This window comes from Ursus arctos, unplaced genomic scaffold, assembly GCF_023065955.2.
Source record: "Ursus arctos isolate Adak ecotype North America unplaced genomic scaffold, UrsArc2.0 scaffold_32, whole genome shotgun sequence".
In the NCBI taxonomy this organism is placed as follows: domain Eukaryota; kingdom Metazoa; phylum Chordata; class Mammalia; order Carnivora; family Ursidae; genus Ursus; species Ursus arctos.
Window position 1 is genome coordinate 25,259,215 of NW_026623008.1, and position 23,694 is coordinate 25,282,908.

Sequence of the window (23,694 nt, forward strand, 5' to 3'; positions counted from 1 at the left end):
CTGCCAATGACCACGGCTTACGGCCTCTTGTACACAGATACACAAAAACACACAGACCCTCGCAGAGACACAAAGGAAGATGTAGGTATATGCGTGCTGTTAAGTGACCCACGCCACGCGTATTCCGAGACAGTGAAAGTCTTGGGGCAGAAATGGGGGTGTGAGGGGAGAGGCTGACCCCACACTGCATTCCCCAGGCTGGCCTTGCCCCCCTCACACACAGGTGGACACACCCCACGCTCAGACTCACACTCCTCGGCCTCTTTCCTGCCCCCAGGGAGCAAACTGTACCTCTGACCTGAAGTATGTTGGAATGTTCCAGAGAGTAGAGAAGAGCCCATAGGTATAGGCTACTTTATGATGTGGGCCAGAGCTGCTTTTCTAGCAGCGGGGGCTCTGCAGCCTCAAGAAGGATAGAGGTGAGAGAGTGTGGCTCACAGGGTCTCCGCCGGTCCCTCCCGCCCCGCAAAAAGCAGTAGGTCCCCTAGCTCCGGAGCGAGCGTGTTGACGCAGCCTCACGTATGTGCATGTATCTGAAAAAGGAGTATCAGAACACGGTGCAAAATAGAAAAATCCCAGAGGCAGTCACTGTTGCTGGTTCCTTCAGTGTCTTTCCAGTGGCATCTATTTCTACAAACATTTTATACAAATGTGGCTTCTGGGCACCCTGTTCTATGATTGCTTTTGTCAGCAAAGTACATGCCAGAGACGGTGCGAGGGCAGCATACACGCCTGCTTTATGGTGTTTACCAGGTGCACGCAGGTAGGGACTCATGTGAGCTCTAGGACCTGCATTTCCTCTATCCTGCCGGCAGGCCCCTCCCAGGTCCGGGCCTCTGCTGCCCCCCGCCCCCCCAGCCTCTAAGAAAACCAGGGGGATTTTCTGTCATTCCTGCGTCTGTCCTGGGAGGTGCCTCCCTGGGTTCTCTCTGTGAGCTCTTGGCTCTTTCGGACCTTTAGCTCGTCATCTTGGGGTTTTGGTGCCCATGTCCAGCATCACCAGGTCCTCCCTGTCCCTTGGGGGGAGACATGGGGAAGGCCTGGGGGGGGGGGGCTTGGGCTTCTAGAAGGAATAGGTGTAGAGGTGCAATACAGGGGCACGAGCACCAGGCTCACGCCTTGGGGGTTCCGACTGCAACCCAGACACTTGGAGCAATTACTATGCGAGGTCAACTTCTCTGAACCTCATTTCTTCATCTCTAGAATGGGAATAGTAGGGGTCCTGCTCACAAGCTGTTTGGGGTTTAAATGAGAGAATCCAGAGGAAGGGCCTGGCACGTCCTAAGTGCTCAATAAGCCCTAGCCTTTGTGACTTTTTTTTTTTTTAATTAGATAAGGACATGTAGGGTGAGAGAGGGCTGTCAGTGTGCTGAATCCCTACGTGACTCGGACCCCAGACTCTTGCTTTTAAAGAGGAAGCCCAGAAGTTTCCCCAGTTTTGACTGAAACTCCTTCCAGCGTCCAGGAGGATGGATGTCAACTCCATACAAGAGAGGTTTTTCTGACATTTGGAGGTGTCAGTAGGAGAATACAGTGCCTGGAATGTAATGAGCTCCCCATCACTTTAGGTATTCAAACAGACCCTTAGTGGCCTCTTCTTTACTCTCTCCTCATTCTCTCTCTTTCTTTCTTCCATTCATTCATTGAGCATGTTTATTGAGCAGCTGCTGTGTGCCAGGCACTGTCTTAGGGCTGAGAAGATATCAGTAGATAAGACAGACGGGATCCTTGGTTTGTCAAGGGCAAGATAGTGGGACCCCAGGTTCTTGGTGGGAGACAGGTCTGGGTAGCGTCCAAAACCCCGCTGAGTTCCTGATTTTCTCTAGAGTTTGAGCTGAGTCCCATTGCCCTTTCTCCTAGACTCACACTGGACAATACTGTAACCACTAGCCTCGTGTGGCTACTTACATTTAAATCAATTAAAATTAAGTAAAATTTACAATTCAGTTCCTCATTTACAGCAGCCGCAGTTTAATTGGTCAGCCGATCGCCACGCGGGGCTGGCGGCTGCCCTACGGGGCGGTGCGGATACAAGGCATCCCCATCACCGGGCACAGGCATTTCCACTGAGCCGGGCTGTCTTGAACTTGGAGTCTGTTGAGACAGAAGCCAGGGACGTATACATCTCTACAGCCTTTTTTGAGATAGTAAAAGACTTAAAAATGAACAAGGGCTTTTGGGATGCTTATTGACAGAGGAAGAGGTAGGAAGGCAGGGAAGAGAAGGGAAATAAAATTTATTTGCTATTTACTATGCACCACTCTCTTTACGTTCATGAACGGACTCAGTCTCCGTACAGTGAAGGGAGTGTTTGCCCATTCTACAGATGAGGAAACCGAGGCTCAGATAAATCCCGTATCTTGCCAGGCATGCTGCAGCAGCCGAGCCCTGTGCTTTTGGCATCCCAACACAGTGCCTTCTATATCCCCACAGTGACGGAGGGGCACAAGTGCTGGGGTTGGGGTTGGGGTTAGAGCCAGGAAGCAGTGGGCTCGGCTGGACCCAGCCCCTCTCTCGTCTCTGACCTGCAGGTGGCGCCGTACAATCCACAGCAGATGGGCCAGCAGATTTTCCGCTCTTCCTACACTCCCCTGCTGAGCTACATCCCCTTCGTCCAGCCCAACTACCCGTACCCTCAGAGGACACCTCCAAAGCTGTCCACCAACCCCCGGGACCCTTCCCCCATGGCCGGAGACGGGCCACAGTACCTCGTCCCCCAGGCGTACGGGTGAGTCCTCAGCCCACACTGGAAGTCCACCCTGTATCCCGAAAGCTGCCGGGGAGGGGAGGGGAGCCTGCCGGGTGGGCCTCGATGGCACGTTCTTGGTACCTATGCTCCGTGGCTGAGGGGAGGGAGGAGCTGTGCCTGTCCAGAGGCTATGTGGGTTCTGGACGGACCTGGTGGGGAGGTGAGGCTGGTCTGGGGCCTGGTGGGCCCCTCTCGTAGGCCCACGATGGGGCTGGCACCCCACGGTCTGGTTGCAGAAACGTAGCTGCACAGGGGCAGTGGACGACGGGTACCCTGTCTGTCACATGTGGCAGGTGGCAGAGCGAGATGCATCTGCCTTTACCCGTGTGCTTGCTTTACAACAGGACATGGCCAGGTAGGCTTCTTACAGCTCCCTCCCCCCACTTGCTGCACCCTGAGCTCCTTCCCAGGCCAATCTCTCCAACATCCCATTGACTTTGTAACCGGCCCTGCGGAAGCGGCTTCCGCTGCTCATCACGGCTGCTCACGCTTTTCCACCCAAACAGCAGAGGACAGGGACTTCGCAGCAAGCAGCCAACACGAACTCAACATGTTAGCTGAAAATCCCACACACAAATTTTACATGCTGGTCAGCCAAAAATTAACGTTCATTGTCTCCACAGAACAACACATGGCCGCGCATCCCCACCCCGCCGATCCGGAGCTCGTACTCCTGCTCCGAGAGGTGGGCGCGCCGCGTCCCTCCTGAGGATCGGGGTCTCCACACACCCTGGGGAACGTGTGCCCCAGTTTGAGAAACTCAGCTGATGGGATGAGAGACAAATTCCCCAGCCTGACATGGGTTCCCTTCCTGTCCACCTGCCGTCACAGACCCTCAGTGTGATATCAGCTGGGGGTCCCCAGGCTCTCATCTTTTTAGTCAGTGTTTCCCCTGAACGCCTTGTAAAAGGATTACATGCTAGAGGTTTCCAGGGTCGGATCTGTTTGGGAAAAGCCGTGAGAAACAAAGATAAACAGGTTTCTTAACTGTTGGAATTCTTAGATCGTTTAATTTCCTAAGGTTCATAGAAAACGTTCACGGGGGTGCTCGATAGAGTTATTTGAACATGAAATCCACAACCCCTTTTCTTTCCTTTTTTTTTTCTCTTTTCCTTTCCTTCCTCCCCCCCTTCCTTCCTTCTTTCCTTCTCCCCCCTCTTTTCTTCCCTTTTCTTGTATAGCATATCAGGGTGCATTTCATCCAACCCACCCTGGAAAGCTCTGTGTTAATTCATGTGCTTCACACGAATGTAGCCTGCAGGGAACCCCAGATGACTAGGACACGGTTCCTCCCTTCAGAGACTGAAAGTGGATGAGATGTGGGTGCAACCTCGTGCTGGGAGAAAGTGAGGACCATCCAAGTGGCCCAAGGACAGAGGGAGCACCCCTGCTGGGTGGTCTGCAGGGGGTCTGCAGGGTGGGGAGTTTCCAGGGAGTAGCAGCTGGTGGAGGGTCCAGTCCTCAGATGGGAAGGTGGGTGGCAAAGCTTAGGGCCTGGGGGGAAAAGGCGTCTGCTTGAAGTATTTGATTTATCCCTGAAAAAGGTGGAAAATAGGATTAGAAAGGGAGGTTGGGCTTGGCTATTAAAGGCTCCGACTGGTAGGCCTGGGATCCAATGCAGATTTGTGCACGCTGGAGTGCATGGATGGGGTGGAGGGGAGGAAACAGGAGGCAAGACAGGGTGCAGCCTGGAGGTGACTGGAGGGTCTGTAGCAGAAGTTCTCATCTCCCTTGGGGGTGAGACTCTACGAGACAGCAGTGGAATCAAGACATGACCTGCACCCAACAACTTCCCCTTCCACGCCGTGACACTGGGCCCAAGGGAGGCAAGACTGCAGAAGCCAGAACTGGCTGTGCTGGGGAGGGGGTGTGGCCTCAAGGTCTCATCAGTCCGCAGGTGCAAAACCCCAACGGGGAGCCGGAGGGTGGAGGGTCCACACCTGGTCTCTGGCCCTCTGCAGAGGGGCGGGGAGTGGAAAAGCCCGAGCAAAAGGCTGAGGAAGGAGCTGTATGGGAAGTGGGAGAGAGCCTGGGGCCCGCCGGAGACCCTGTGGGCACAGGGGGCAGTGACGTGGGGGAGGAGTGGTCAGCAGGATGGGCTGGTGGCTGAGAGTTTGGGAAAGTCAGGAAAGTGAGGTCAGAAAAGTGGGGCAAGGGGGGTGCAGGCCCGTGTCCCCCACAAGGAGGATTTGTTTCAGGCAGGCTTCCTGGAGGGAAGGAACAATGCAAAGATTTTCCTTTTCTCATTCCAGGGGAAGACATAAACAATAAGGAAATAAACAAGTAACACACACGTCAGGTGAGGGGGTTGGGGGGAGGGGAAGGAACGAAAGAGAGAATGAAGGGATGTCTCTTGAGCCGAGATTTGAATGAAATGAGAGAGTCTATGTGGGTGAGGAGCGCTCTGGGCAGTGGCCCCAAGGTGCGGAATGTAGCTGGAGCTCTGTGAGTAGGAGAGGGAGTGGGTGGAATTGAAATCAGAGAGGAAGCAGGGCCAAACTAGATAGGGCCTGGTGGGCATGGTGAGGAGTTTTCTTTTAAGAGCAGTGGGGAGCTATTAAAGCTTTTAAACAGCCGAGGACGTGTTCTAATTCTCTGTCTAAAGAAGGTGATGTGGGCCAATGTATGGAGCCTGGACCATAGGGCAAGAGCTAATGCAGGGACACAGGATAGGAGCCCGGACAGCTGTTGGAGCAAGAGATGCTGGCGGGTGGGGGGGCCTGGAGGACGCAGTCAGCTGAGCATCCGACTCTTGGTTTCAGCTCAGGTCTCAGGTCGTGATCTCAGGGTCATGGGATCGAGCCCCACATCGAGCCCTGGGTTGAGCTCCCTGTTTGGTGCAGAGTCTGCTTGTCCCTCTCCCTTCCCCTTTGCCCTTCTGCTTCTGCTCCCTGACCCCACTCTCTCTCTCTCTGTCTCTCTTTCTCTCTAAAATAAACAAATCTTAAAAAAAAAAAAAAAAAAAAAAGAGGTGCTGGCGGAGTAGACTAAGGCAGAGACTGTGGGAAGGCGATAAGTGAAAAAATCTGGAGTATTTATCTTCTTGGTCAAATTGACAGTCCTTGATGATGGCAGGATGTGGAAAGAGCGAGAAATCAAGCATGATTCTTCGATTTTTTATTTGAACAAGTGGCAATGCCAAAATACTAAGGTCAGGGGCGCCTGGGTGACTCATTGGGTTAAGCGTCTGCCTTCGGCTCAGGTCATGATCCTGGAGTCCAGGGATTGAACTCCCCTGCTTAGCAGAGAGTGTGCTTCTCCCTCTGCCCCTCACCCCACTCCTGTTCTCTCTTGCTCTCTTTCTCATTTGCTCACTCTCTCAAATAAATAAATAAAATATTTAAAATTAAAAAATTAAAAAACAAAATACTAAGGTCAAGATGACTAGTGAAGGGTTTGTTGATGGAGTTTGGTTTTGGAGATGCAAAGTTTGAGATGCCCGTTAAACATACGGTGGGGCCATTGACAGGTGGGTGTGTGAGTCTGGGGCTCAGAGGAGAGGCTGGGGCTGGCAATTTGAATTTGGGAGTCATTAACATATAGATGATATTTAAAGGCACGGGATGGGATGAGCTGGCCAAGGGCGTATGTGTGCATGGAGAAGAGATGAGGCCCAAGGCCTGAGCCCTGGGCCTCCTACGTGTAGGGAGTTTGGGGAGGTGCGGAGGACCCAGCAGAGGCTCTAAGAGGGAGCGTTAATGAGGTGAGAGAAGAAATAGGTGAGTGTGAGGGGGCGCCTGGGTGGCTCAGTCGTTAAGCGCCTGCCTTTGGCTCAGGGCATGATCCCAGAGTCCTGGGATAGAGCCCCTGTAGGGCTCCCTGCTCCGCTGGGAGCCTGCTTCTTCCTCTCCCACTCCCCCTGCTTGTGTTCCCTCTCTCCCTGGCTGTCTCTCTCTCTCTGTCAAATAAATACATAGAATCTTAGAAAGAGAAAGAGAGAAAGGAAAGGAAAGGAAAGGGAAGAAAGAAGGAAAGAAAGAAAGAAAGAAAGAAAGAAAAAGAAAGAAAGAAAGAAAGAAAGAAAGAAAGAAAGAAAGAAAGAAAGAAAGAAAGAAAGAAAGAGGTGAGTGTGGAGTACAGAAGGCCAGGAGAGGAAGCGTTTCCTGGAGGAGAGGGAGGGATCGCTGGGCACCGCTGGCTGGGATGCAGTGGAATGGAGTACAGCAGTGGTGTTGGGGTTCCAGTGATGTAGGTGGAACAGGTCTAGAAGAGGCTGCACTGGGCAGGAAGCATGCAAGGGCCTTGGGGGAGAGTGTAGCCCAGGAGACAAGCAGGGTCAGGAGCAAAGAAACAAACCAAGAGACTAAACTATATGAAGAGGGAGAGGAAGGAGCCCGTGGTGCTCAGGGAAGGAGGAGCCAAGCCCTCCCCTCCCTCTGCCAAGTCAATTGCATACGTTCATGGGGCAGGATAATCATGCAATTTATCTTCCAAACAGTAACAAGTTTGAGAGTTGAATGGAGCACAAATCATAAACACCCTGGAAATGCCAGCGTAGAAACTGTTGCAGGCAAACCAGGATAGTTCACCAGGCTCAAGCTTTTCCTCTTCCTCCAGGAAGCACTCCTTGATAACTCTAGTCCACGGAGGTACCTCTCCTCCTGGCCCTCTAGTGGACATCCTGTCCAGACCATGCCCTTGGCAGGTGAACCCATCAGAAGTTCCCAATCTGAATGGCCTAGATGCGTGGGGCATGGCAATCAGTTATGAGGTGTGTCCTGAATAATTTGTTACCAATAATTATTAAACGCTGAAGTATGGGTTCTGGTTTTTTATTTTGTAAATCAGAGCGGAATCCAGCGCATCCCTGTAATAATGTGACTTTCAATCAGTTCTTTTCCAATATGAGTTTCAGAAGAGGGAAGAAGAGGTGGGATTACAGCCAGCATAATAGTTTACAAGGCACCTCCCTCGTGCCAGGTCCTGGGCTGGGCCCTGGGCATAAAATGGCAAACAGTCTAGATAATGTCCCTGCTGTCCTGGAATTTATTTAATGAAAAGGGGATTAAACCAACCCAAAGCCTAGCTTGCCCATGACACTTGCAGAGAGCGAGAGATACGATACCAGCTGAGGCATTGCAGATGAATGCGGTGGTTCGCTCTCATCGCTTCTTCCCTCCCCCGCCCCCTCCCTTTTTTTGTTTCATTAATTCATGGGAGGGTGTGGTGAACGTGAACATCTGAAATATGCATCTGCCCAGCTGAAAAGGGACCGAGAATCCCTGGATTAGACTAAATCTAGCCATTTGCTCTGCTGCAATTTGTAGTGAGCTCTGTTCCCATTCATTCAAAGCATCCTAGCAGATGGGTGAAGAAATTGCTGTAGGATCCCAGAATTGTGAGTAAATGATTCCATCTGGAGAGGTCAAGGAAGAGGTCACAGAGGAGTTGGCTTTTGAACTGTCTTTTGGAGTATGACCGGCAGTGGTGCCGGGGGCGGGGGGAGCAGAAGTGTGCATATTTCTACGCTTGGAAGGTGAGGCTCAAATGTTTTCAGCCCTTCCTTCCTTGAGGGTCTAAGCAAAGCTCCAGGCATGCAGTGACGTCTCAATGCTTATTCCTTGCACTGGCGTTGAAACAGAGAGCCCGATTTAGCTTGGTGCTGATAGGGGGAGAGGGAGCCCTGGGATTGTCTAGACTCTGGGATCTCACCCTGGGGCATGGCCCTGAGTTCCGTGATATTGTGGAATTCCTGAAGGACACACCTGGTCCTCTCAGGCACGTCGAATGGCTTTAGGCCCAGAGGTAAGGTGCTCAGATCCAGAGAGGCTCCCTGCTATGTGGTCCTGGAGATGGAGAAAGCACTGGGCCCATAGGGGCAGTCCCTACAGCCTGCCAAGGGCTCCTTGTCCTAAGGAAGTGACAGAAGAAGCTCTATATTGTTCTCCAATTGTATCATTTTAATATTTTATTTTTTCAGAACCAAAGCTTTTTTATTATGCTAAAACATTTAGCCTCCAAGCCTGTCATGATCTTTCCAGTCCTTGACAGCCACAAAATTAACATAGTACTTTTCCTAATATCTCTGCTAACATCAGAAGTTCCATCACAACATCCATCTTCTTTCTCTTCCAGGTTCGGCTCGATGGCTGGCGGGCCCGTGATGAACAGCCCGTATTTTTCCTCCAGTGGGAATGGCATAAATTTTTAGATGATCTTCTGTCCCCCCTCCTCCTACCTTAGCCCTTGGGTCAGGGCTAAGGGCTCTGGAACTCTGGATTCTGTAACAGCGTGGCCGGAGGTTTGGAAAGCCAAGGTTCCGACCAGGTCACAAGCAGAAAACAGCCAGCCCAGACTCATCTGTTGACCAGCTCTCTCACACACACAGCCCCTCTCACGCACACCACACGCTGCACACCACACACGCACCTCCCTCACAGTCATACTCACCTGCTCAACCACGTAGGCACCTGTATTTAGCTGACATGAGTGATTTTTGTTTTTGTTGTTGTTGGTAAAATAGAAGTAAGACACTTAATTTTAGAAAGTTTGTATTTTATGATAAACGTGTGAGCTGCTTGGAACGGAGGGTGCCTGCTTATTTTTGTCATGCTCTGTGTCCTCGTCACTGTTCCTTTCCCCCATGCACGAGACGCGGCGTTAACCCAGGCCATGACAAGAGACCACAGGCTGGAGTCCTCAAAGCACTGCTGTCTAACTACGGGACCTCAGGGGTCATACCTGTGGGGGCTTACCGCTTCTCTTCTGTGACCCACTCATTCCCAGCATCCCAGCTCCTGCATCTCAGGAGTGGACGTGAAAGCAAAGCACCTTCCTCGGGTGACTGTTTCATAGGGAAAGAAAATCTCTCTTGGACACCAGATGGGAAAATGTGACCTGGAAATCAGTGCCAAGAACAATCCTAAATGTGGTTGACTGTGTCCAGAGATATCCAGATGTATTATCAGTGCCAAGCTCCAGGCCAGTCTCAAGACTGTACGTGATGCCACTGCCCCTGGATCTACTTCGATCAACTTTTATCAGTGACTTGAATCACGGTGGTGAGAGCATCCTGACCAGATGTGTGGGGGGTACAAATCTGGGGAGAGGAGATAACAGCAGGCATATTAGACTCTCTCACACCCATGGCACGCATCACTAAGCGGTGGGTCCCCTGAGCCCGTACAAAGCCATAGAATCGTTCTCCCCATGGTGGTCCAGGCAGCCACCACTGATCAGGAATGATCTGTGAAATGAAACCCATGTGCCATCCTTTGACGGACTCTAACAAGCTGAAATTAAATATCAAGTTATTGTAAGGACCTACTCTGGGGTCAAAAAAATGAGCTATGCACATAAAAGACGGACCAACACTATCAGTTCTAAGTTGCTCTATTATCAATCCTATCAGTTATCTGAAAGCTCAACCCCACGCTGGCTGAGTCCCATCCTGATGGCAATGACAGTCTAGGGTCTGGAAATCACCGATGTCTCAGGATGGGCTTTAGCCCTGTGCCCACAAGAGCATTTCTCCTGCCCTCACAGTGTGACACCATGGGCCTCACTGGCCTTTCCTTCTGGGAACATGGAAATCAATTTCTAAGTTCTCTTAGGACTTAGGCCCTCTCCCTTTCTCCATGGTCTGAGTCTAGGCTTCTCCCCAAGTCCTTCAGCCCCTGCCCCCAAGGCTGGACCCTATTTCTAGTATATCTTATTGTTACTATTTTTTTTATTGATTTCCTTGGCCAACAGTCTCGATTCTCCATGGAGTCTGAGAGACATTAGTCACCTAGGAGTTCTGACAAATTCAAGAGCCCTTTTCTTTCCTGAAGGGCTTCCTCACATTGTCTCTCCAAGTATTAACCCCAGGCTGGACCATAGTTTACTACCTTCTCTTGATCTCAGGCTGTTGGGAGGCAGGAGAGAGGAAGAGAAAAAGCACTGACTTGCCCTTTGGCCAGACCTGGGTTCTAAACCACTTTCCAATGTTGACCTTGGGTCGAGAACTTAATCTCTCTAAACCTCGGCTTTATTAATGGCAATGTTAATAGTTGTGGGGATTAAAAGATAATGTAGACTTAATACAGATATAATGCCTACTTAATGCAGACTTGTGGTTTTACAATGGTGGAGTGAAGATGTTTCTGTCCCTCTTCTCTTGAAATTGCCCCCAAATAGGAAAGAGCGCAAGAAAACCTATACAAACTCCATTCTCAGTGAAACTAGGAGAAGCCAGCAATCCCATCCACCATATACAAAGTCATGGTAATAGGGGAATGGTAAACACCTCAGTGGAGCAAGGGAAGGTCATGCTGAGAAGCCCGCTGAAGGAGACAAGAAGCAAACAATTTTCTCCTGCAGAGTCCTGAAAGTCTCAGGATGTGCTGGGTGCTGGACGCCATGGAAGGTGGGGCTGGAGAGGGATGAAAGGGAGGAGGTGATGTAGGAGATAGCTTCTATCCTGGCCCCACAAAGTGAGGGGCCATGGACAGTTCTATAGAAGGCTGGAGGCATTTTCTCTGGGGAACCTTGGAGACCATGCATAAGGATTGTGGAGCTGAGAGTCCAGATGGAAAATGAGGATTAAGTGAAATACACATACACACCCAAAGCCAATGGCTAGGTCCTAACCAAGAGGTAGGAGTTCAGAGGGTCCTCTGGAGAAATTAAACTGCCCCAAAGTCCCTTGAAGGGACCAACAAAATTATCCTATGGCTATCCCCATCAAAAAGAGCTTTCAATCAACTTTTAAAGACCTGAGTCTTAATAGGAATGGACAATCTCCAACAAGAAAGAAACGGATCAAAACAAAGGTAAAAAGAAACCAAAAAAAGAGAGACAGACCGTAATATTCTCAGGGAGATAAAATAGTACATTTACAAAAATAAGACAATATGCCATATACTTATTTTTAAAAATCAGAACAAGAAAGTGCTTTTGAAATTAAAACAGTGATAGTTGATGTTTTTCAGTGAAGAGAGTTGGAAGCTAACATCAGAGAGATCTCATGGAAAAGAAAACTAAAAAAAGATGCAGCGATGGATTATAGGAGATAAAACATGGGAAAACAAGAGGATCAGTCCGGGACACCAGATAGCTGCCTAACAAGAGCTCTAGGCGGAATAGCGAAGATAGAGGGAGGGTGGTACCAGCAGAAAAACACTAGAAAATTTCCCAGATATAATGGTCCAGACTAGTACTGAGCAAAATGAATTAAAAAGATCTGTCCCAAGGCATATCACTGTAAAATTTCAGAATATCAGGGATAAAGGCAGGATTCTAATAATTTCAGAAAACCCACTCACATACAAATGTGCAAGGATCGGAACGGCCTCGGATTTCCCAACAGTAACGTGGTGAATCTAGAAAATCCCTGGACAAAGTTGTCACCACTTTGATTGGAAATGATTTTTGATCTAGAATTTTAAAACTCAATTTTTATCTGTGTAGGTAGAAAGGAGGTGTTTTTAGACACGCAAAGTCTCAAAACAACAAATGTTGGAGAGGATGTGGAGAAAGGGGATCCCTCCTACATTGTTGGTGGGAATGCAAGTTGGTACAGCCACTCTGGAAAACAGTGTGGAGGTCCCTTAAAAAGTTAAAAATTGAGCTACCCTATGATCCAGCCATTGCACTGCTGGGTGTTTACCCCAAAGATACAGACGTAGTGAAGAGAAGGGCCATATGCACCCCAATGTTCATAGGAGCATTGTCCACAATAGCTAAATCGTGGAAGGAGCCAAGATGCCCTTCAACAGATGACTGGATTAAGAAGATGGGGTCCATATATACAATGGAATATTACTCAGCCATCAAAAAGAACGATTTCTCAACATTTGCAGCAATATGGATGGGACTGGAAGAGATTATGCTAAGTGAAATAAGTCAAGCAGAGAAAGACAATTATATAGTTTCACTCATTTATGGAACATAAGAAGTAGGAAGATCGGTAGGAGAAGAAAGGGAAGAAGAAAGGGGGGTAAACAGAAGGGAGAATGAACCATGAGCGACTATGGACTCTGGGAAACAAACTGAGGGCTTTGGGGGGGGATGGGCTAGGCTGGTGATGGGTAGTAAGGAGGGCACGTATCGCATGGTGCACTGGGTGTTATACGCAAGTAACGAATCATGGAACTTTACATCAAAAACTAGGGATGTACTGTATGGTGACTAGCATAATAAAAAAATATTATTAAAAATGTATGTAACCAAAAAAAAAATGTTACCTCTCTGCACACTTGTCAACAAATTCAGGGAGGATGTGTTCCACTAAGACAAGAGGCTGAAAAAGAGGATGCAGAACCTGGGAAGCAGGTGGCCAATGGAACGTGAGCTGGAGGGAGGTTAAGGAGGCATCTGAGGTGGTGAGAGAGGAAGGTCTCAGCTCAGAACCATGCGGCAGAGTCTGGGAAGCAACCACCACCCGTCCAGACAGCAGCAGGAAGCTGGAGACCTAAGAGAGGAGGTATGTCCACGGGGGGCCTGAGGAGCTGGAGTAAAAGAAAACACCAGATTATCCTGACAGAGTTGACTGTGTAAAACATTGTACTGAGAGTTGTTTTATAGGGGTTGGTGGGGGTGGGAAGACTTAGCTGTAAATTCAAGTGAAAAATGGAACAATTGTTAATTAGACAACGGACAATATTTACGTGGTCATAATAATAAAAAACTCAATTATAGACTTTACCAGAAATGGTGCTATAACTTTAGAGGAAGGATGGAGGTGAAAAGAGAGGTGTGACTAAAGCTAAAATCCTCACTTACCGTAAGAGAAAGTCAGTATGTAATATCTAAAGTGGATGATGCCAGAGAGTGGCATTCCCCTAATGATCTAGAAATGTGGAGGTAAATCCAAAATGGAGTCTCAGCCTTGAAACTCCTCCTCCAGGACTTCAGGTTCTCCAAGGTGCCCTCCTTGGGGAAGGCACCCTCAGCTTTGTGTTATTCGTTCCTCTGTACGACAGGATTTCCATTTGGAGCCAACCACACGTCTCCCCCTTCTTCCTTAGTAATACAACATCATTCTTCAGATTGGCACATAGCCACTGAGAACATGTGACTTAGTTCTAGCCAAATGAGATGTAGGCAAAGTGTTTTGTGTGATTTCTGGAGGTCAGAGCTACCGTATAAAGTTGGCAGGTAGAGCAAGGAGATGGAAGGAGAGAGCCTTTAATAGTGGAGGGGCCAGGCCAGCCCTGGGGTGTCAGTCCCCAGACTTTGCATATGTGAGAGGAAAGTGAACACCTTTTAAAAGCCACTGGTATTTAGGTTTCTTTCCCGCATAGCCAAACCTAATCCTAATTCACATACTCAAAAATGAAGTAACACCATTTCTTCAAAAGGGCTTTTTTTGCTCTACTCTTAAATGTTTTTGAGATCAGGTAATGTCTTTCCATCCATTCACCCACCCATCTATTCCCCATCCATCCATCCATCCATCCACCCATCCATCTATCCATCCATCTATCCATCTATCCATCCATCCATCCATCCATCCATCCATCCATCTATCCATCCATCCATCCATCCATCCACCCATCCATCTATCTCCATCCATCTATCCATCCACCCATCCATCCATCCACGCATCCATCTATCCATCCATCCATCCACCCATCCGTCCATCCATCCATCCATCCATCCATCCATCCACCCATCCATCCATTTATTCATTCATCACTTAGTAAAAGTTTACTGACTACCTCCCTAGTACATCGGGCATTGAGCCAGGTGCTGGGTTACATAGTGGGACAATCATATTTTCTGCCATCACAGAGCTAGCTGACTATAAAGAAAGAAAAATTTCCATCGGGAAGGTTTTCCTTGTCACAATCATACAACCTAGCAGTTTCCAAAAGGAGGAGAAAATTGCCTTAGTGAGGTCGGTCTCATACACGAAACGTGCTCACAGTTGCTCCACTTCACAAGGAGAGAAGCAGGCCTACAGCATGCAAAAGTGGTCAATCTACGTTTTCAGGGATTGCATCTTTTAATCGAATGAATGAGGCCAAGTCCCCACGATCAGTCAGGGCCCATCCCAGACGAGAGAGAGAGCGCCTTCAGTTCTTTTAATAGAACTTAATATAAGTCAATAATTATTAACCCTCTATTGAAAAACTAAAAAAGAAGGAAAAAAAAGGATTGAAGATTAACCCAGAAGTAGCAACTGCGGAAAGCAGATAGCATTGAAAAAGAAGAGGGTGGAATTATTCAAATTTGGAAGCCTGGAGGAGGAGCCCTGAAGAGCCAAAACTCAGACAGGTGGGTCTGGGGAGCAGGGACTGTTTGGCCAGTGTTGGTGTCCGGGTTCAGAGGAAAGGGTCCTTGAGGTAGAAATGCAGACCTCACAGGAGGAAGTATCCGCCTACCGGTGTGGGTGTTCTAAGAAGGCACAGCGAGGCTGGTTCTACAAGTGTTGGGAAAATGGCAACCTAGGTGCTCGGCTGCTCGTGGAAAACGTTGGCATTGCTGGGTGATGCTGACCAGCATCGGAGCCAAACAAGAACGAACAGGCCCTTCTGCCTCTTCCAGCCTTGGGGCTCCCTCTAGTACCCCTTCTCAACAGACCCTAACAGAGAGCCGGCAGGCAAAGCCGAAAAGTGGTTTGCAGAGTTTCAGGACCTTTAGGAATGTGTTCGAAGCCAAGTAATGAAGACTTAGTCACCGAATACCCGCTGTTATGGACTGGACGTTTGCGTCCCCCACAAATTCTTACATTGAAGGCCCAGTCCCCAATGTGATGTTCTTTGGAAATAAAGCCCTTGGGAGGTAATTAGGGTTAGGTGAAGTCATGAGGGTGAGGCCCTCACGATGGGATTAGTGGCCATGTTTGAAGAGACATCAGAGGGCTTGCTCTCTTTCTCCTTCTGCACCCAAAGAAGAGGTCGTGTGGGCCCACAGCGCGATGGCACCTGCCAACCGCCCAAAGGAAGAGGCTCAGAATGAAACCCACCTTGCTGGCACCTTGACCTAAGGCTTCCCAGCTTCCAGAAGTCTAAGAAATAAAGATCTGTCACTTAAGCCACGCAGTCTGGTATTTGATCATGGCAGCCCGAGCAGACTCAGATGTTCCCCAGTGATCTTGACATTGATGAAATGCTCTGAAGTGGTCAGATATGTGAGGGCCCCCCTTAAGATTTACCTTCTGGGACTCACCTCAACCAGCTCCCTCACCCCCAGAGTCCTAGAGAAGGGTATATGGGTGTTCCTAGAGATTAAACTTCCTTGAACAAGACATGTTTGCACAATGTTTCTCCAAGTCTCCACTCCTCAGAAATCACCCGTTGTCCTTCAGGAATCACCCCAGGAGGCAGGGGGGTTGGCAGGGGGATGATCAGAAACTATTAATCAACAGACAAGTCGTCTTCTTGCTGCATCATAAAGTCTCAAGGCTTAGCTTCAGCAGTTTATTAAATTACCAGAACGCCAAGAAAAATAGCTTTAATAACACATTTCTGCCTATCTATTATTTTTTTATAACCCAGAGTGGAGAATTAAAAGGCTCCCTACCATTTAAAATAGCATTTTTAAAATTAAAATGAACATGTTAGAGGGCTCTTTTTTTTTTTTTTTTTTTTTTTTAAACTCAGAACAGAAGCCATTGATTCAGGGTGTGATTACTCTAAACCGAAATTTTATAGCTAAATCTTTGTTTGGTGTAAAGGAAGGAGGAGAAATGGTTTTTCTTGAGAGGTTTAAAAGTGTATTAATCAGAATAGGTGGATGGGCAGGTCACTTTGTCCTCTTACGTGGTTTAGTATCACAAACACCAGTTTTGAGAACTATGGTGCTAGAGAAGGTAAGAGAGACACCACCCAAGGACCAGCTGGCCACCCAGATGGGGCCTCTTATGGAGGAAGGGGAGGAGAGACCTGGTGCATGCCCATGGTTTAGGCTGTGTTTTGAGCTTTGAAAAGTCAAGAGCATTATGAGGGTCCTTAGATCTGACCAAATTCATAGGTTGATGCATAAACCCTATTGCAACTTATTTCTAATGAGGGACTTCTCAGTAATTTTTGACAATCATTTATTGAGCTCCAAGTATGAAATAGGCAACGTGCTATGAAGCATAGATAAAATTACAAACTAGCCACAGTCCATGCACACAAAGCTTATAGGGTGGGTGCCGGGAGGGTGGGAAATAGAGATAAGTATTACACAACATGCTTCTGCAACAGGAGAACATAGCTGTGGCAATATGGAGGGCTGTAATGTTCGTTTTCCTGACTCACGGGTGCCATGACCATGACCTCATCCTGGAAACGGTGCTCCATCATATTCCTAGGTACTTCCCACCTCAAGAGAGAGAGGGGGTTACCCAAGGGTGGGGGTCCTTGGGGATCGTCTTAGAATTCTGCCTGCTACACGTGGGTGTCCCCACTCTCCCCAACCCCCCAACTTTCTTTTCTTTCTTTTCTTTCTTTTCTTTTCTTTCTTTCTCTCTTTCTTTCTCTTTCTTTCTTTCTTTCTTTCTTTCTTTCTTTCTTTCTTTCTTTCTTTCTTTCTTTCTTTCTTTCTTCCTTCCTTCCTTCCTTCCTTCCTTCCTTCCTTCCTTCCTTCCTTCCTTTTTTTTCAGAGAGAGAGAACTGTGCAGGGTCCTACACAGGGGTCGATCTCACAAACCTGAGATCATGACCTGAGCCTAAATCAAGAGTCAGACACTTAACTAACTGAGCCACCCAGGTGCCCCTGCTTCATCATTATTTTTTAATTTATCTTCAGAACCATTAAGAATAGTAAGTTGCAGATATAATGCCCCTTACCCCCAACTACTTCAATGTATAGTTTCTAAGAGCAAGGACATTTTTTTTTTTTACATAGCCACAGTACAATGATCAAAACCAGGAAATTAACTTAATACTGTTACCTATTCTGCAGAGCTTCTTAAAAGTTTAACATTTGTACCAATAATGTCCTTTTTCCAAAAAAAAAAGCAGGCTTCTCTTTTGGTCCAGGACCCAATCCAGGATCACATGTCCCACTTTGTTGTCATGTCCCTACAATCTCCTTTAATCAGGAATAGCTGCTCAGCTTTTCTTGGTCTTGACATTTCTGAGGAATACCGCCTCAGTGTTTCGTAGCGTGATTCCTCAATTTGGGCAAATCCGGTGAAACAGGAAAGGCACAGAAGTAATGTGTCCTCAGCGCATCGTATTAGGGGCACACGAGGTAACTTCGTGCCATTACTGGTGATATTAACTCAAATCGTTTAGTTAAGGTGGTGTTTACCAGCTTTGTCCATCATAAAGTCACTATTTTTTCTTCTTTAGTTAATAGATCTTTTGTGGGGGAGACATCCTGAGCCTGTCTAATCATCTCGCTCCTCTTCGAGATGCTACTCGCCAGTTCGAGCGTCCGCTGAGGACTCCTGCCTGAATCAGTTACTAATAGGTGGTGGCCACGTGGTGGTTCCTCATTCCGCCATGCCTCCGGCTTTCCTTAGTGGGTATTCTACTATGAACTGTCTTTAGATGGGGTCATCAGGGAAGGCTTCTCTGAGGAGGTGCCATTCGAGTGGAGGCCAGAAAGGAGTGAAGGAATGAACAGGAAGGCTATCCGGAAGATCATTAGACAGATGGACATCTAAGTGCAAACCATACAACCAATGCCTAGCTCCTAGGGCGGCTGTGAAGAACAGCCGGACAACACTGTCCGTAAGGTATGGTGCACAGCTTTTAGAAAGAACTCGTCTGGAGGAAATCATTGTCATTAGTGACACCCAAGCTGAGACCTAACAGGCGCAAGGGCTGGGGTAGCCAGGTTGAAGGAGGGCTGGGGGGAGTGGGGACACCCACGTGTAGCAGGCAGAATTCTAAGACGATCCCCAAGGACCCCCACCCTTGGGTAACCCCCTCTCTCTCTTGAGGTGGGAAGTACCTAGAATATGATGGAGCACTGTTTCCATGATGAGGTCATGGTCATGGCACCCGTGAGGAAGGAAGGGAGATGATGATCCTTGATGAGCCTGACCTATTCACACGAGCCCTTAAATAGGATATAGGGGTGCGGTTGTGGAGCTAGGCTGTGTGTTCCCCCAGCTGAGGTATTCGGGTCACTCCAGTTCAACATTTACTGAAGGCCTGGGTGCCAGGCCTTGTGCCAAAACAGCCTGTGGACCTGGAGACAAAATTTCTGCTCTCGAGGGGCTCACTACGTGTTGGAGAAAACCAACTCTGCATCGTCAAAGGCACATAGCCTGGCAGCTCCCCACGAGCAAGCAAGCCTCCTTGCTGGCTTTGTTCACTGCTGTATCCCACGCACCTAGAACAGGGCCTCGCACACAGCAGGTGATGGTAACTATTTGTTGAGTTGACTGGAACGGACGTGATATCTCATCAAACCTGGTGATTTTCAGCTGGGGGCGATTTTAGCCCCAGGGCCAAGGTCTGCAAACAATTTGGTTGCCACACCTGGGGAGGTGCTCCTGGCATCTGTAGGTAGAGGTCGGGGATGCTGCTGAACGCCGGGCAATGCACGGGACAGCCCCTCACCACGAAGAGTCTTCTGGTCCAAAATAGCGCCAAGGTTGAGAAAGCGTGGTGTAGACTGGGATCTGAGGAAGCCTTTGTTCTCCCAGCAGGAGACATTTCTCTACAGCTTGTTGCTCCCGGTCTCCACGTGTCCTGTCACTTGGGCAGGATTGGATAAAGCGTGGAATTCCTCTTTGCAGGATCCTCTCGGGATTTGCGAAGCTCAGCTTCCTTGCGCTGGCATGTCTTTCTGCAATACTATCGACGTCATTGATTTGGACCCAGTGACCTCTTACGCTCATTCCTCTGCTTTGGTTTGGGAAATACCAAGCAATGTGCTGGTCACTCTCCAAATGTTATGTACCTACTGTTCATATATACGTACATGGGTTAAAATCCTACCGACAAAGGATGTGTAGCCCACGATTTGCAAATAATATAATATGCAACACTATTTCTTATAAATTCCATACAGCCAATTGATTCTCATGGAATGCTTTCATTGATCGTTGCCGAACGCTTGTATCTACAGTCAACCTAAGGAAGGAACTGGCGAACGGTGACATGGATATTGGCCGATATTTTCTTTCACGTTAACAAGCAAGATGGAAGTGAAACAGCAAGAGCGTGAGGAACGGCATTCGTTCATCAGTGATGGGAGTGACTGCTTTGCTGAACCAGATAATAGTTTTCAAATACTGGCAGAGTATTTCCTCAATTTTTGTGCCATTCCCGATGTGACATTTACAGACACGGCAGGCTTTTCAATTTTTTCTGCATTATTAACATTTTCCCACTTTCTCAAGTCTAGACAATCAACAAAACAATAAATCAAGTTGTAATTTGCGACATTTTCTCATTTGCATGGTAAAAATACTCCCACTTTGGCCAATTTCAAGCCCCCAGCGTGATGTCAGTAAACCCCGAATGGGGAAGAGACAGTGAGTACGCCGTGACGATGGAGAACTAAATAACCCCAAGAGCGCAACTCGTAGGAAGATGTAAAATAACTAAGAAGTCAGAGTTCTGAGTATCTGTTATCTTCGCAATAAAATTTATTTAATTCTAAGTTGAGAGAATTTAATTTTTAATAATGCCTTTGCTTAACAACCAGTTTGCAAAATTCCAGAAAATTTACCAATTGACATTTGAGAGTTGGTATGATCTGGCTCCAGCACTCCTCTGGTTTACGTAGTTAGGGCCTCGTGCTAATGGTCAAACTCACCCTCGTTGAGACTTTTAAAGATTTTTATGTATTTATTTATTTATTTGACAGAGAGAGACACAGCGAGAGAGGGAACACAAGCAGGGGGAGTGGGAGAGGAAGAAGCAGGCTCCCAGCGGGGAGCTCGATGCGGGGCTCCATCCCAGGACTCCGGGATCACACCCTGAGCCGAAGGCAGACGCTTAACAACTGAGCCACCCAGGCACCCCTCTCGTTGAGACTTTAAACAGATCCACTCACAAAGAGTGATCTTACGTCTAAATTCTGGGGACTGTTCATTGAATATGCATGCACTGTACTGGTCCCATCATCACAGCCCATCCTGTCTGCACTTCATGTCTGCTGGCCCTATTGGCCTTATCAGCACAATGGGAAGAAGATATCTGACTTTTATAAGCTGGTGGAGGCTATTAACTTTTCCTTGCCCTGCTCCCCGTGGGGTTCCCTTCTAAGCAGCAGCAGTGGTGAGAAGGACGGGGCTGGGGAGGGGGAATGTGGCTGCACAAATCCCTAATTTCTTAACACTGGCTGCCACGTGCTTGCAGGAGAAACGTGCAGCAAGGTGACTTGCTGAAGATGTTCTCAAGCACAAAAGCTCAGGATATTTTTTATTAATTACCCCTCAGTGTCATCGCCATATGATGTCATAATCCCCCCAAGACCCTCTTATTTCTACCCAATTCCTCTCTGAGTGGAGCTAGCTTGCCTCCATGGTGTACCACCCCAGCTGGAGGGGGGTTTTCCATTTCTGGTGTAATTAGTAGGAGGAACAGGGTAAGTCGAGTGGTGGCCACATGGTTTAGTCTTTGCAAGGTCCCTCTTTCTGTTTATTTGGAATCGAGCCATCTCCTTGGCTCACTTCACACCTGTGGTCTCAAGGAGGTGAACACTTAGCATCCTCTGAGCTGTCCTGCCTATTTTGTCCAATGTCTTAATGAGCTCTTCATGTTTTCTTGAATTCCCCAACTTAACAGATTTTTAAAATTTTCCACCAACTAAACATAAAACACAAATCATCTCTGCACATATTTAGCCACATAATTATACCTTATCTGCTATCAAAACTTTTACCAAACACATCCAATACCCTTAATTCTTTTTTTTTTTTAAGATTTTATTTATTTATTCGACAGAGAAGGGGACAGCCAGCAAGGGAGGAAACACAAGCTGGGGGAGTGGGAGAGGAAGAAGCAGACTCCCATTGGAGGAGCCTGATGTGGGGCTCGATCCCATAACGCTGGGATCACGCCCTGAGCCGAAGGCAGACGCTTAACCGCTGTGCCACCCAGGCGCCCCAATACCCTTAATTCTTAACCTACAAATTCCCCTCTTCTAACGCAATGCATTTCCCTCTTAGCCAATTTTAGACACTAAGGACATTATTTGCTTTATGGGAAGTATTTATTTATGCTTTTCAACAAACATGAATGAGTGCCAGGCTCTGGGCTAATGGTTGGGGATGTATCAGTGAATAAAAAAGATAAATTCCTTCCCTCCTTTTATGGAGCTTTTAGTCAGAGGGAGGAGAACGACATTGAGCAAACACCCAGTTAAAGCAGTGAGAAGTACCATACAGGCCAGGAATGGGGTCCTATGACAAGAGGATATGCTTTGTATTGGGGGTGAGGGAAGGCATTCCTGAAGGAGGAAGGAATGAGTCAGAGGGAGAGCTGAGACAGAGTGCGGGCACCAAGGACGGGGAGCCAACTGATCGTAGGAAGGAGAACGATGGGGCTCTGGTGCAGGGGTGGACTTTATGCTTTGTCACGTAGGCCTAGCTATTGCTTTTATTCTAACCTCAATAAACAACTGAAGTCTTTTTTTTTTTTTTTTTTTTTTAAGAGAGGGAAAAGCGGGGTGAGGAAGAGGGAAAGAATCTTAAGCAAGCTCCATGCCCAGTGCAGAACCTGATGCTGGGCTCAATCTCACAACCCTGAGATCATGACCTGAGCCAAAATCAGGAGTTGGATGCTCGGGGTGCCTGGGTGGCTCAGTCGTTAAGTGTCTGCCTTCGGCTCAGGGCGTGATCCCAGGCTCTTGGGATCAAGCCCCGCATCGGGCTCCCTGCTCCACTGGAAGCCTGTTTCTTCCTCTCCCACTCCCCCTGCTTGCGTTCCCTCTCTCTCTGTCAAATAAAATAAAATAAAATAATAAAATAAAATAAAATAAAATAAAATAAAATAAAGAAAAAAACAGTTGGACGCTCAAGCAACGGAGCCACCCAGGCACCCCTAAATCATTGACGTCTTAATGAAAGGCAGTGAGGGCTCCAATCCACTTTCTTAAAAAATCACGCTGGATGATAGGCGGAAAGTGGAGCAAGGAATGAGGGCAGAAGGAGAGGCAGAATGCTAACGGGCACCTGCAGTTACCAGGGGGGAGATAACAGTGGTGTGAACTACGGCGGTTGCAGTGGAGACAAACAGAAATGGACAGATTGGAGACAATATTTAGGTGGTGGAAATGGCTGAATAGGCCAGGGAAACTGTGTGAGGGGGATGAGCGAAGAGGAGGTGTCGAGGGTGGAGGTCAGGTCTCTGGCGGGGCAGGACAGATCATTCCCTGGGAAGACTATGTGGGGACCAGCCCGGAAGGACAGTGCGTGACATGGAGGAGGGGCAGCTGGCCGGAAGCAAGGAGAGAAACAAGACGACCTGAACGAAGCCCTTTCATAGCTTATCAAAACGTTCCAATTAGACAAAGGTTATTTCGTGTTGTTAAAATGTGCTGGCTGTCTTGCTTCCCACCCTCTCTGAGAACCCACTAGTCCTCAGGTTCCCTGTCTTTGGCCATTCATTCAACAATTTTGACCAAGTTCAAATACTCCAGGACCGTGTTCCCTAAAGTGTCGGGCAGGTAGCACTGGTGAGTGCGAGTGGCATGGAAAACGACTTTCCAGTGCTGTATGGATACGGTATCACATCACATCGGATCACATAGTGAGAAAGTAATTTCCTTTTCAATTCTTTCTTAGGCCTTCTGATTACATCAGGGAGAAAGGCTCAGTTTGGTGTTAGTATGTCTTTACGCCTCTCTAACACTTGATAATCTCTCTCTTTAACAAAGAGAGAACAAGGCCACAATCCCAGAGCATTTTTAGCAGGCCACCGTCTCCGGCTAGAATTTAATAACATTGTTTTGTTTTCGCTGTAAAAAACTACGTAAGATTACCTCCTCTCCACGGCAAGCAATATTTGCTTTTCATTGACAGCGCTGATGTGAATACATTTATTTTAAAATGAGGCTCTAAGTACCAAAAGGGAGGGGTGGAAAATGAAATAATAGGGCCCATGATAGAGGAATAAAGCTCA

The 23,694-nt window shown here is 48.0% G+C and overlaps 1 protein-coding gene across 1 annotated transcript in view; it reads left to right on the plus strand.

Annotated features, from left to right (window-relative positions):
- Positions 1 to 8,900, plus strand: part of CUNH1orf94 (chromosome unknown C1orf94 homolog) — a 40,039-nt gene extending 31,139 nt beyond the window's left edge. Inside the window, exons 6-7 of the mRNA XM_026516730.3 lie at positions 2,532 to 2,728; positions 8,825 to 8,900. Coding sequence (XP_026372515.2) covers positions 2,532 to 2,728; positions 8,825 to 8,900 — 273 coding nt within the window. The remainder of the gene's footprint in view (positions 1 to 2,531; positions 2,729 to 8,824) is intronic.
- The last annotated feature ends 14,794 nt before the right edge of the window (positions 8,901 to 23,694 follow it).